The sequence below is a fragment of the Lepidochelys olivacea genome (assembly GCF_965140295.1).
Source record: "Lepidochelys olivacea isolate rLepOli2 genome assembly, chromosome: 20".
NCBI lineage: Eukaryota > Metazoa > Chordata > Testudines > Cheloniidae > Lepidochelys > Lepidochelys olivacea.
In genome coordinates, this window is record NC_140430.1 from 425790 (window position 1) to 440225 (window position 14436).

Consider the following 14436-nt stretch of genomic DNA (forward strand, 5'->3'; position numbering starts at 1 on the left):
TATTACCAGCAGGAGAGTGGGGTGGGAGGAGGTATTGTTTCATGGTCTCTGTGTATATAAAGTCTTCTGCAGTTTCCACAGTATGCATCTGATGAAGTGAGCTGTAGCTCACGGAAGCTTACGCTCAAATAAATTGGTTAGTCTCTAAGGTGCCACAAGTACTCCTTTTCTTTTTGCGAATACAGACTAACATGGCTGTTACTCTGAAACCTTTGTGTGAGTGAGTCAGTGCAATCTAACACACACCATTGATGTCTGCTAGCCCGGACAAAGATCTACTCACCCACCCTTGCCACAAAAAGGAACAAGGCATTACTAACTTGCTTACCAATAAAAAAAAGTTACCCTCCTTCCAAAGACAGCATAAGTGCAAGGCTGCACTGCATAGTGCTAGCATGTGTTATTGCAATACATGTCCCCATCTAAGAGGAGGAACTTACATGGGTATACAGTGACCCGTTTGTCTGCTGTAGAGATGGTTTTTGGGATGCATAGAGAAAAATTTCCTTTCTGGGCATTACTGTACATAGCTACTACAGGAGGAGGGTGAAGCCCAGTTAATAAAAAAAAGGAGAACTGGAGAAATAGCCGAGAGTTGAGCTCACATTAGAAGGGAAGCAGAAGGCAGGAGTAGAGATTAGGAACCAGGAACAGGAAACAGAAGCTGGAAGAGAAATAGGAACCTTACATGAAATCAGCAGCATCTGGGGTGTTCTCTAAAACCTGCAGCAACAACTATTAATGAAGGTAGAGATCCGAGATCCAAGCTGGGTTTTATCATGTGAACAGGATGCAGATTCTTTTGAAATAAGCACAAAGAACCATAAACTTAAAGGATAAGTAGCTTACATATGAACACACACTGGAGTACCTTCTAAATTATACAATCCTAAAGGCATTTTTGCCATCTCAAATTTTGCTCATACAGCACCTTTCAGAAGAGGTGCTCACAGCATTGTGATAAATCTTGCTATCTTCTTAAATAAAAGTATTATACCTACCCCTCTTTTACAGATGGGGAAAAAAAATGCAGAGTGGTGAAGTGATGTGCCCAAGAGTAACATAGGAGTCTGTGGCAGAGCAGAGGTAAGACTTCCTATTTGAGATAGCACGTGTGAAGAGGATGCACCTCACATCACGTTACTGAGATATCATTGAAGTGCCCATCTCATAGTATCTGCGTGCCTCGAAGTGAGAAAATGATCCCTATCCAAAAATTCTCCATTGCTTCCTCAGCTACGGTTATATTGGGGTTGTTCTTGCCTGTTTATATCCCAGAAAGTCACGAGCAGGTCTACAGCCATCACTACTGAAGAAAGTCTTGGCTAAAGAGAGGAGTAGTGTACTGGGCTCTAAAGGTGATAAAACTTGGACTCATCCTGATCTCCAATGGAAGGGAATTTCACATCTAAGGGCTTGCCTCTGAGAATGCCAGGACTCCAGCTCCGAGGAGTTGTACACTGAGATCCCTCAACTATGAATACCTACTTGATTGCAGCTGCTATCATGGTTGAGGAGAGGAAGGCAGACAGCCAGGCCCCAGGGTGGGCTTTAAAGATTAGCATCAGGACCTAGATGAAAATCTCTAGGAACTCTGACTTAAGAAAAGCCCAGAGCTTGTCAATGCAAGACCTGAGTACAGAAGTCTGGATGTAGAACTTCTCCTCCCATCAAGAAGCAAATTAGTAGTCCCTTACTGTCACTGGAACAGCGCCCCTTTAACAGTATGGCAGCTGTCAGCAGGCAACTCACAAACTCCATCTTTGAAGAACTAAATTACAATTGTGTTGAGATGCTTTTCCATTCAGAACTCAAAACCCTGCGCCGAGCACTGGGCAAAGTTCCTTTATACCAGTCTCTTTTCTGTCAGGAGTTAGTTCCAGCATGAGTTTTTTGAGAAGATGTCAAAATAAAGACTTTACCATAGAGCAGAGCTGTGAGTTTAAGAGCTCTCTGCTGAAGAAAGTTTGGATATCGGTGGATCAATAGCATAAAATCCCCTGGGAGTGCAAACACAGATTCATAGGCTGGATTGAGTCTGTGTTACAATCAGATTTACTTAAGTATTAACTGTTGCTAGTGCTTAGGAAATAAATAGCTCTTGTACCTTTACTACTTTTGGTGGAGAGGGGTCAGTCTGGTTGGCTGGTTTGGAATCAGAGCTCTGCTGTTTTGCATAGACACGTCTCTTGGCTTCAGTCTCACTCTGCGAGTTTAGTTCAACTGGGAGGGGAAGGAAAGGTCTGTTAAACTCATTTTTAAAAACCACGAGAAACTCCTAGGAAGTTCAGTCTGATAAGACCATGTAGCAGTTTTGTCAGAGAAAGGCTTAAAGGTCTCTCTGTTCCTAAACATGTATGACTAAACCATTAGTGCCAGAGCAAGCAAATATATTTACTCATCTTTTTCCTGCACCAAAATTACCAAATGATTGAGTGGCTGTGTTGAGGAAATGAGATAGTGCATACTGAGAAGCTGGCACCTAACTGAGTTTCTGGGAAATATGGCTCCAGTTTAATAAATATGTTAAGCACATGCCTAAAGTTAAGCTTGAAGTCAACGGGCTATAAACATGTGCTTAAGTACCTTTGGAAGGCACTTTAGTCAACAAATATATTAGAAGTAGCTGATTGTAGCCAACAGATTAGCCACTGCTTGCTGTATTTGGCCCTGGAACACTAGGTCCAAATGGTGGGAGAACTGCACTGCTGGGGTTAAATTTAAACCCTTTATAAAGCAAGCATTAAAGCAGTCTCAGTACTACAGTTACAAACCAGTTTATAAATCTGAAAAAAATTCCCAGATCTTGAGCTGGGCTGAGGTTTTAGCACAAGATTTTTATTGGAAAAATCCCAAGAATCTGAAGGGGTTGCAAGTGTTGAATTAGGATTGTTATTTGGAATACAGTAATCTTTACAAACATTTTAAAAAACAACAGGGTCCCAATTTTATTCAAATTTTATTAATAAGATCTGTTTCTTTTGGGCTATCATATGACAAGTTTCATAATCATACTGGAATGGTTTTTCTCTTGACTGCAGGAAAAAAAAAATATGAGTCAACAGTGTGCCCTTGTTGCCAAGAAGGCCAATGGCATTTTGGGATATATAAGTAGGGGCATAGCCAGCAGATCGAGGGACGTGATCGTCCCCCTCTATTCGACATTGGTGAGGCCTCATCTGGAATAGTGTGTCCAGTTTTGGGCCCTACACTACAAGAAGGATGTGGAAAAACTGGAGAGAGTCCAGTGAAGGGCAACAAAAATGATTAGGGGTCTGGAACACATGACTTATGAGGCAAGGCTGAGGGAACTGGGATTGTTTAGTCTGCAGAAGAGAAGAATGAGGGGGGATTTGATAGCTGCTTTCAACTACCTGAGAGGTGGTTCCAAAGAGGATGGTTCTAGACTATCCTCAGTGGTAGAAGATGACAGGACAAGGAGTAATGGTCTCAAGTTGCAGTGGGGGAGGTTTAAGTTGGATATTAGGAAAAACTTTTTCACTAGGAGGGTGGTGAAACACTGGAATGCGTTACCTAGGGAGGTGGTAGAATCTTCTTCCTTAGAAGTTTTTAAGGTCAGGCTTGACAAAGCCCTGGCTGGGATGATTTAATTGGGGATTGGTCCTGCTTTGAGCAGGGGGTTGGACTAGATGACCTCCTGAGGTCCCTTCCAACCCTGATATTCTATGATAATCAGCAAATTCTACAGTCAATTTCTATACCACTGGAAATGGGAGTTTATAAGACAAGGCTGACCATTACAGGGCCATGAACAAATGTCCATTTTAACCAAACAACTGGCTTATATGTGCTACATTATCTAGGCACCTTTTTGCAATTTTGTAAGTGGGCTTCCATTATGTGTGTTAGGATCAGAGTTCTTATGCTCAGATTGGATTTCATCTAACTTTAGCTTTATGAAGCAGTCTTGACCAGCATATACCTTCGATTAAATGGGAAGTCTGATGCTTCCTCCAGAAGCTATGGGTTCTAAGGGCAAACTGATCTTGACATAAGCATGGCATACAAGTAGATAGTGCCAACACATCCTGCCATCCACTTGCCCACTTTATATTTATTGGGCTAGGAGAATGAGTGCTTACTGGTGCCATCTTCAGAAAGATTGGAGTGGAAACCCAGACTCTTCTCACTGAAGAAAACCTGCAAAAGAAATGTTATACTGTGAACCATATGAAAGTCAGCTGGGCTCACCAGCTAACAGACTCAAAATTTAGAAATGGATAATCCCGGCATGAGTAGCAAAATAATGGGCAATTAATAGAACAATAAAACAGAAAAGCCTATTTACTAGCCAGTGTCCAACCTAAGCTAAGAACTTCTCAACGATGCTTGCACTGGCTACAAAACATTTTCTCCATTTCTCACCTTCTTCAGGGTCTCCCTTGCTGCCACTTCTTGAGTAGTCAAGGATACATAGGAGCCTAAGTGACTCTTGATTTTGAAAATTTCCCCCTAAAACTACAAGCTGTGATGTAGAAGAAACATGCTTCGTCTGTCTTCTACATCATTCTTTAGAAAAGGATTGATTTACAAATTTCACTGTTTAATGCCTTCTGCTCAACTCACACATACTAATTCTCTGAAGTACAAGATTCTTTCATTAACAGAACTGTTGACACAGCCTATTATAACTTGTTTCAGGTACAGAATAATTTATTTACCAGGTGAAATGCCCAATGCAGGTTCTAGAAGGCTATTTTAACCTGGTTCTATCTATATATTAAATAAAATATAGCTTGACTATACTTAAACATTGAGGAACTAAAATGCCATAATGAGATTAACAGCAGAACTTCACTAATTCACACTAATGACTGAAAGACCCATTGCAAAGGATTGCACTTTGGAAATTAATGAGGAAGCAAACAAACAAGTCCAGATAACATACTTTGTTCATTTGACTAGTTTAATTTTAATGATACTTCCTAATAAGCATTCCACAATTTACTTTGTACTCATAACAAAGATCACTTCTAACCACTCTGTTACTGAATCTTTGGGATGTGCAGGATGAGGGAAGCAGTGGTTTTTTGCACTTGAAGTATGAGTGCACAAGTAAGCGAGGTTCTGCTTAACATTTCTCTTTCTCCAGAAATTTCTGCCAGTTAATAGGTGTGCCCTGGACAGGGACACTAGATTTATCCTGCAGTGATGTCAAAGTGACCATCCTACTACCACACAACAGTCTATTCAATGTAGGTTTTTACACTGTGCGCTTATTACACATCAAGTCAGTCACTAAAGGACTGCCTATAAATTAAAGTAACTTCACTCTAGGAGCTAACAGAGAGAGGGTTTTATTCAAACCTTCCCTTCAACAGTAGAAAGGTGAACTGAAAGAGAGAAACTGCTTTTATTTAATAGGTTTCCTTTTAAGAGGCTCCCCTTGATGGCTGCTTTCCCACCCCACAAGCAGCTAAAATGTGAAGACTTGCTCAGTTCCCAGCAAGAAGCTGAAAGCAACGGTCTGGCTGCCTGCCGAGGGAGGTCCAGAAAGGTTTAAAAGCCCCCCCAGCATTAGGCTGCCACGTGGTCAGAAAGCTTGTAATGCACAGTACTTGCATTATTATTGTTTGGCTACTTTTATTCCCTTCTGCCATCCCCCAATTTAAGTCACAGATGCCCCGAGACTTTGTTTTGTTGTGTGAATAAGGGGACAGTAATAATACGTTTATTTTAAAACTAAGTTTAAACAGTAGGAACAAAAAAGCTAATCAGGTTGCCAGTTACATTAACCAAGATCTGGCAACTCTGCGGCAGTGACCTACTTTCAATTCATTGTCACCCAGTACTTTGCACTTACACATCTTCTCTCATCTGAGGCTCCCCAAGCACCTTACCAGAAATTTAACACCTGCAAGGTGTTTTCCACCCATTTTACAGATGGGGAAAATGGCACAGAAGAGTATAGTGGCTTGCCCAAAGGTCACTCAGGGAATGGCAGAGTCAGAAATAAGACTCAGGAGGCTCCACTTCTTCCTCCCATGTTCTTAATATGCCATCATGATGAAATTCAAGGATTCTGCCACACCAAGAACATTCACCATATCCTGACAGACTACAAGTGCAACCCCCTCTAGATAAAGTTATAAAAAATAGCTAGATATTCTGCATACAAAAGGACTTTTTATTTTGATTCTTATAAATTAAGATTTCTCTTGCCTGTTTGTAATTACCATCCTAAATTCTGATCATCTCAAAATCATGAGTCCCACAGCATGCAGATAATTTGTATCAGCCAATACAGCTCAATTTCCAGACGCCTGTTGTATGTCCTCAAGCAGTTCCATTTCAAGGAGAGTTCTTGATCCTCAATCAATATGAGCGCATCTTACCTTATCCCCATCCTGATGGGAAATGGAGTCCTCAGGACTTGGAGGCACATTCTCCTTCTGCTCAGATTTGTAACTCTTGATTTCACTGTCACTGGCTTGAATCTCATTCTATAGAACAAAGGAATTGAGTGTTGACATTCTTTTTCCCTTAAAGTGAGAGAGCTTTCTATGTGTCTTTTTAAAGAAGTCTTGTGAATACTATGTCCTGTAACACACAGCTGATGACTAAAGGGAAGAGGACAAAGGAGTCTACAAATATTTGATGGGTGAAATACACCAAGGAGGGAGAGGAAATACAGGATAAAGGGAGTATAACTTTTATTCCATGCCATCATCACAGTATCAAAAATACCTTTCCATCCAGAACCAAGCAATTTTTTCCTTAAAACCAACTTCTTCCTTGTTGTCACTCCGAATAATTCCACACCTTCCCTTACCTGAAATGCTGCCCCATGTTTTATTTTATTTAGGTCATAAGCACTTCAGGGCAAGGAACATGCATTATTCTCTAATGCTCTATGAAAATGAGTTCTACCCTAGCTTCAATACATGTCCCTTCCAACCCTGATATTCTGTGATATGCTAGTACTTATCTTTTTGAACCTCAGTGTTTAATATGACAGGTCTTTAAACATAATAAGTAATAAGTATTCCTTGCAGTGTTCTGAAGGGATTCTGCTATCACACTTACAGCAGAAGAAAACATACAGCATACTTCGGGCATGTCTACACTGGCACGTTACAGCGCTGCAACTTTCTCACTCAGGGATGTGAAAAAACACCCCGCTGAGCACAGCAAGTTTCAGCGCTGTAAAGTGCCAGTAGAGAGAGTGCACCAGTGCTGGGAGCTGGGCCCCTCGTGGAGGTGTTTTAAGGGTGCTGGGAAAGCTCTCTCCCAGCCCTCTGCTGTGACTGCACAAGCCACGTTAAAGTACTGCTGCGGCTGTGCTTTAACGTTGCCAGTGTAGACAAGCCCTTCGTCCTGAGCAGGTGCTGTCTACACAAGAGACAACTCTTAAAAGAGTTCTCTCTCCAAAAAGGTTAATAGTTCTGTTATAGAGAGCATATATGGGCCTGGGCCTGGGCCTGGGCCTTGCTTTAAGATTTTACTGGTATTTCAGCTGGATACATACCAGTAAAAGTAGGATGAAGTAGGAAAGTACAAATTGCACACTTCCACACCAGCAAGATCCACTGTGCCCCCTGACAGTGGGGGGGTACAAGGAATTCATAGGGGGAGGATAGCTCTCAATGATTCTGCCAAGGAATAAGAGCCATAGCTTCCACTGGCTTACTTGAAAACTACTGCAAACATTGTATGCATCTGATGAAGTGAGCTGTAGCTCACGAAAGCTTATGCTCAAATAAATTAGTTAGTCTCTAAGGTGCCACAAGTCCTCCTTTTCTTATTGCTGTAGCTGTAGCCATTTGCATCCACATTTAGCTACAATCAGTGTTAAGAGGCCACGATAGAATCCTGCTGGGAGTGACTGAGGGTGATAATCTATATAGCACAGGCTCAGCCTGCAGGGGCATTCAAAGAAGCTCTGCTCACAATGGGACACCAAGCCAGGCTATTGTTCCAGCTGGTGTGGTTTGGACTTCACTGTGAACAAAACCTAAAGGAGCCCACTTGTTAAACTGGTTGGCTGCTGGCTTCTTGGGAATGGTTTAGTCAGTGAACTCGAGCCTTCTCTGTTACAAACTGGAAAAGGCAATTTAGCAAACTGAATGCAACACAGGGAAGCATGATCTAAAATCTGCTATTAGCAGTTAAGCAGATTTGTTACATTGGCTGCAATTATTTTCAGCTCATGCCGTTAAGTTTACTTCAATTACTGCCCAAGGGCTTGAGAATTAGACCCACACTGCATATGGCAGAGAGAAATCCCTTCAGCTTGGGCCGGGGTGTTCCAGCAGCAAGATTCAAAATGCATCTCTAGATATAGACACTTCTAAGAACCACAAGCACTTCCCAAGATTAACTTGGAGACTCTTCAACACTGGGGGCCAAAGTCAGTCTAGTTTTTCTACCTAGAATATGGTCATCCACTTGGAATGTATGGCTAGAAAGGACACAAGATCAACAAAAGCCTCTAACATTTAAAAAAAGCTGATGGTTCCAATTGACAGTTCCTTAGACTCTTGCTGTTTCTTTAGCTACAATGCAGTAGCTTCTCATTTCCTGTTCAGCTATCTGGCCAATGAGGACAGCTCAGATCTTTGTAATAGCACAGGTAAGAAAAAACAGACTGAGTTCATACGAACAGATGAGAAAAGGGATGTGAAGAGGAATGGTTGCAAAGGGGAAGATGGCTGGTTATAAAGCACAGGACAGAGTATCAGGAGATCTGAACTCTATTGTATCACCTTGGGTAAGTCACTTCATCTCACTGTGCCTCACTTTCCCCTAAACCACAGGGGGGTCATAAGATTACATTTCATTAATGTTTTTAAAGCATGCAGAGATCCTCAGATACAGAGTGCTACAGACATGCAGAAAAAGAAAAGATGCCAGTTGCATTTCCAAGGAAGGTATGCAGACAAAAAGTATCAAGATTATTTCAGGAAGAGGCAAGTACACATCTCTTGCTGCAGTTTTCTCAATTCTTCAGAGCAGAAGACAGCTTTTAATTCCAAGTGAGACAATGAATACTCTAAAAAAGAAAAGGAGTACTTGTGGCACCTTAGAGACTAACCAATTTATTTGAGCATGAGCTTTCGTGAGCTACAGCTCACTTCATCGGATGCATACCGTGGAATGCATCCGATGAAGTGAGCTGTAGCTCACGAAAGCTCATGCTCAAATAAATTGGTTAGTCTCTAAGGTGCCACAAGTACTCCTTTTCTTTTTGCGAATACAGACTAACACGGCTGTTACTCTGAAACCAATGAATACTCTGTTCTCATCAAACATGAGAACATTACATTTTAATAGCCTAGTTTCCATCAGAACCATTTACTGGCCTCAGGGCTACACTAATATGACACCCGCTACTTCACAGATAGAACAGACAGACGCACCATGTGGCCTGTGGAGCTGCCTTGCTTGGAAACAGCTGCCTGGTATTTTGCCATTCTATCCTTTATTGAAGTTTCTGTTAGGGGAGGCATCTCCAGGTTTCTTCTAGTCTCTGGCTTGTCTGGGCTGAATGTTGGAGAGCTACACACCAGGTGATCTGGAACAAGGAGGTTATATGGTTAGAGTAACCTTATAAGTGAAGCACTGAACAGTAAAATCTTCCGTTCAAAGAGATTCAGGTCTTTTTGTCCTCCACTCTCAAAACACATGGGAATCCCAAACTTGAGAGGTGTTCTATCCCATGGCTTATGCTATACCAGGGGGACCAGTCTACCCCAGCAAATACAACTGAATACGAAAAGCAGCACCTCAGAAAGTGCAGTTAACATCTGCTTTCGCACAATCCAGCCAGTAAACTCCTCAGCAGTAAAGACAGTAAAAACAATCTGTACTTGGAAGAATATATAGGCATTATCAAGCAGATAGCAGGTGAGAAGTGCTGAGAACAAATGGGTTCAATTATATTTAACCCAGAGAAGAATGGTAATGCAAGACTGTTCATTACACCAATAATGTACCCAGGGTTTTTTTGGGAATGTGATGGAGGAAGAGAAGGGAAGGCACATAGGGTTATTTAAAAAAAAAAAAAAAAAAAAACGAGTGAAAGCTTAACCCTACACTACTAACAAATCCCCAAATATACCACTTACATGGTGTCTTCCATCTGAAGATCTCAAAGCAAAACACTTCATAAACAACTAAACCTAATTTCATATCATGCTGGCAAGATGGGCAGGAGCTATCCATTTTACAGAGCAGGAGATGGAAGAACAGAGATTAGGCATTTTGTCCAAAGCCACAGTGGTAGATCTGTTAATAGGACCCAGATCTCTTAACTCCCAGTGCTCTGTCACAGATTACCAAGTCATCCTTTCTGCACATCAGTTCACCACTATCTTACAGCCTTTATTTTAGACAGGGAAAAGATTTAAGGGCCCAGCACCTCTGATTATTCAACTACCTCACTTCCCAGTTAAGGTCCATTTACATAATAGTTTTGACCACGATGTGGAGAACTAGAAATGAAGAGACCTTTCACTAACTAACCCAGCCTCAAATGAAAATTTCATTTGAATTTAGAAGGCACGTTTTAATAGGGTGTACACTGGTAAGAATTGGTACCTTTCATTGCTCTCTCTAGCCTGGCTCAGATAAGGGTATTGTTTACAGCATTAGGAAGTAAAATTCAATGCTAGCCATAGGCTGGAAACATAGGTGTTGCATTTAAAGCTATTGTTCTAACAAAAGCTGTTTGAAGATACCTGTACAACAAGGTAGTGCTCATCAGTCAAGAATTCCATAGCAGGTGTATAAATTTTGGAGGGATTTAAAGCAACATGAAGAATTTCACACTACTGGGTCACAAGGGAAATACTGGCAGGCAGGGAATTAGGGACAAGAGTGTTTATTTCTCTGGTTTCTAAATTAAGCTGCTTCTTCTCGTAGAAAATAAAAAGTACCATCTAATAGAAAATGGGACTAGGAATCAAGAGATATGGCTTCTATTAGCTCTGCTATGAAGTTTTTTCTCCCATGCCTCAGTTTCTCTGTAGGATCCCAGAGAAAGATACAGGGTGCAAGGATATTACGTTAAAAAAAAATCTTAGTTTATTAGTCTTGATAAATATCATCATCAATAATTCCTAGTTCTTATCTAGCACTTATCAGTAGACGTCAAAGCACTTTACAAAGGAGGTCAGTATCATTATTTCCATTTTACAGTCTTGCAACTTGCCCAAGGTCACCCAGCAGGAGAGTGGCGGAGTAGGGAATAAGAACCCAGCTCCTTTTAGTCCCAGTTCTGTGCTCAAGGGCCACACTGCCTTGAGCCTCAGATGGAAGGCATTCTGTCTCCTTCCTCTGTCAGACATTATTCCCCTCCTGTTACATGCACAAAAGGGAGTTGTTTTAATGCACAGGCCCAAATGGCTCAAGACTAATCAACCTGAAGCATTATGGCTCCTCTCTCCAGAGCAGATGTCAAGGTCCTCTGAAGAGAAGCTGTTTTCAGAGATTCTCCTGCTACCTGCAGTCCTACTCTGGTCCCGAAAAATCTGTAAGACAAAAACCCACCTATGAGGTGTTTGGACAAGGCAGAGATTGTTGTGCATAATCCTTTAAGATGCATAGGTGTCTCTAGCAAATCTCCTTTACTGGACTAAACAAATCTAGCACATGACGTCCTATTTAAGCAATATCAAGTTTGGTCACAGGATACCTACCTCTCCAGACATATCCACAGATGCCTTTTGATTGTGAAAGACAACTAGAATGCCACATGTTAGATATCCACAACATATCCTACAAGCTAGATGTCCAGGGAAGGAGATATATAAGCACTCATACCAGTTTATAAATTAACAGTTTACAAGCTCAGTAACAATCGTTTCATCAAGATATGAAATTGAGAGAAATAGGTGTTAAGATACCAATACATCAGCATTACCATTCAGTAACTACAAAGGAGAACAAAAACTTTAGCTTATGACTACAGTTACATTTGATAGCAGTCAATAAGTACAACCTATCAGAGTCAGACTGACCCCCAAATTAGGTCTGGTAGTCAGGCTGACACTTCAATAGGATGGTGCTAGACAGAAATAGCCTCAGATCTCCAGAATAAACCACCAACCACATGGTTGTGACGCTGGATGTAACGCCGCTATATAAATCCACGGTACACCCACACCTTGAATACCATGTGCAGATCTGGTCGCTCCGTCTCAAAAAAGTTATTAGAATTGGAAAAGGTGCAGAGAAGGGCAACAAAAAAAAAATGATGAGGGGTATGGAACAAGTTCTATTTGAAGAGAGATTAAAAAGTCTGGGACTTTTCAGTTTAAAAAAAGAGACGACTAAGGGGGGATAGGAGAGAGGTGTATAAAAATCCTGAATGGTGTGGAGAAAGCGAATAAGGAAGTGTTATTTACCCTTTCACATAACACAAGAAGCAAGGGTCACCCAATGAAATTAATAGGCAACAGGTTTAAGACAAACAAAAGGAAGTACTTAGTCACACAACTCAGTGTTGGCCTGTGAAACTCACTGCCACGGGATGTTGTGAAGGCCAAAACTATAACTGGGTTCAAAAAAAAAAAAGTTCCTGGAGGATAGGTCCATCAATGACAATTAGCCAAGATGGTCAAGGATGCAACCCCATGCTCTGGCTGTCCCAAAGCCTGACTGCCAGACGCTGGGATAGGATGACAAGATGGATCACTCAATTACTTACTGCCTTGTTCATTCTGAAGCATCCAACATTGACCACTGTTAGAAGACAGATACTGAGCTAGATGGACCATCGATCTGACCCAGTATGGCCATTCTTATGCCAGGGTGTTTTGTACTAGCAGCAAACACAGATGCTCTGGTCAGTTCCTTCAGATTTGATACATATTTGCTCCAATCAACCCTCAAATGGCTCCCTATACAACTTTTTAGTGCACAATAAAAAAATCTAACGATTATAGAAATAAGTTTCAACAGCTCTTCTAAATGCTCTGTCGTGTGCACAGTTTAGTTTGCCTACACCAAAATTGGATGTTTTCACAGCTGAAAGTCAACCTATAAAAACAGCATGAGGTGATGAGAGCTCTCTTCTCCCCAGGAAGAGTTAAGTCTCAGAGCCCACTGGAAATTGAGGGGGTGCGGGGGCGGGGATTTGGCAAGACACTCCGACCACACATTTCTTTTCCTGCTTCCAACAAGTCTCATTTTGCTGGTCACCAAACTGATAGAAATTCCAGTTTTATACTTAGAGCTGTACTGTAAGATAATCTCTGTGAAAAATCAGGCTTCTTTAGCACATAGAACAGGAACTTCACCAGGAAAGGAAAACGCAGTTGGAAAAATCCCTTGTTTTCCATTAGCAAGTTTAGAAATTTTATATTTCTATAGTTTAGGAAATTGGTAATGTTTCTTACTGGAAAAGCATTTTATTGACACAAATCTTTTCCTTCTGGTGAAGGTATTGATAGATGCACCCAAGTGGAGCCTACGCTCTTCTAGGAATTTGCAGACTCCTCAGTCATCTCCAAGATTTGCTTGCACGTTCCTGTTGAGTTCCACCACCACAGAGCCAACACTCTGAAGTGCTTGAAACCCTACAGTTTGGGATTAAAGTACAGACAACAGTTTCTCTTTTCTCCCAGTAGATGAAACAGTATTTTAGGCTGAGATTTTCAGGAGAGTGCTGCTAATGGAACAGTACTAAGGGGCGGTGGTAAGGGAGAAGGTGAACTTCAGATGCATTAGCCCATTGAAAGATCCTACTAGCATAAATCTGGAGACATATTTGACATCTAGTTTGCAATGTTAAACACAAAGTTCATGCTTCTTTATACTGGGTGTGGTTGGCAGAAAGGAAGGTGGAACAAACAAGTTCTTACAACAGCACAGTATGACCCAGGAAGAAAGTTTAATTGGTCAGGTAAATGCATCTGGAAATACGAAAGAATAGTAGTTCTCTCTTAAACCAGAAGCTCTCAGCTACATAACTAAATCTTGTGAGTATCTGGATTCCATTCTCATTTAGATGACAAACAATCCTTTCTAAAAACAGAGATGCATACATCTAGAAGCTTGCTTGAGTTCCTTAAGGAGTAGTTTCCTCCTCCTCTCTCTCCTCCCCACATCCCCCATCCTCCTTCCTGCCAGCAGACTGGAACTGATTTGAACAAACTTTCCCTGAAATCTTCACTCAGATTATGTAGACTAAACACATCAACAGAAATAAAATAAAAAACTAAGGTTTCCTGAAACTTAAGGTAATATTCTTTCATGATGCTTTGAAAACAGATTGGGCAAAATACTCCCAAGTGCTGTAATTCATTCCATTATGCATGAAAGCACACTGTACTGGCTATCCTATCAACCAGAGCAAAACCTGGTCACAGTCCACAAGGAGCTTACAATCTAGAGACATGTGTTAAAGAAACTATGGTTCTGGTTAGCAGGGAGTTGAGGGATTCAAAGTTTGAGAGGTATAGTCCTTTCTTT

The 14436-nt window shown here is 41.3% G+C and overlaps 1 protein-coding gene across 3 annotated transcripts in view; it reads right to left on the bottom strand.

Moving 5' to 3' along the window:
* The window catches only part of LIMA1 (LIM domain and actin binding 1), a 41605-nt gene that overhangs the window by 5265 nt on the left and 21904 nt on the right, over positions 1-14436 (bottom strand). For all 3 annotated transcript variants that reach the window (XM_084610238.1, XM_084610236.1, XM_084610237.1), the window contains 5 exons: positions 11384-11492; positions 9381-9535; positions 6357-6464; positions 4104-4161; positions 2108-2223 (listed from right to left, as the gene is read on the bottom strand). In XM_084610238.1, coding sequence (XP_084466364.1) covers positions 2108-2223; positions 4104-4161; positions 6357-6464; positions 9381-9535; positions 11384-11492 — 546 coding nt within the window. The remainder of the gene's footprint in view (positions 1-2107; positions 2224-4103; positions 4162-6356; positions 6465-9380; positions 9536-11383; positions 11493-14436) is intronic.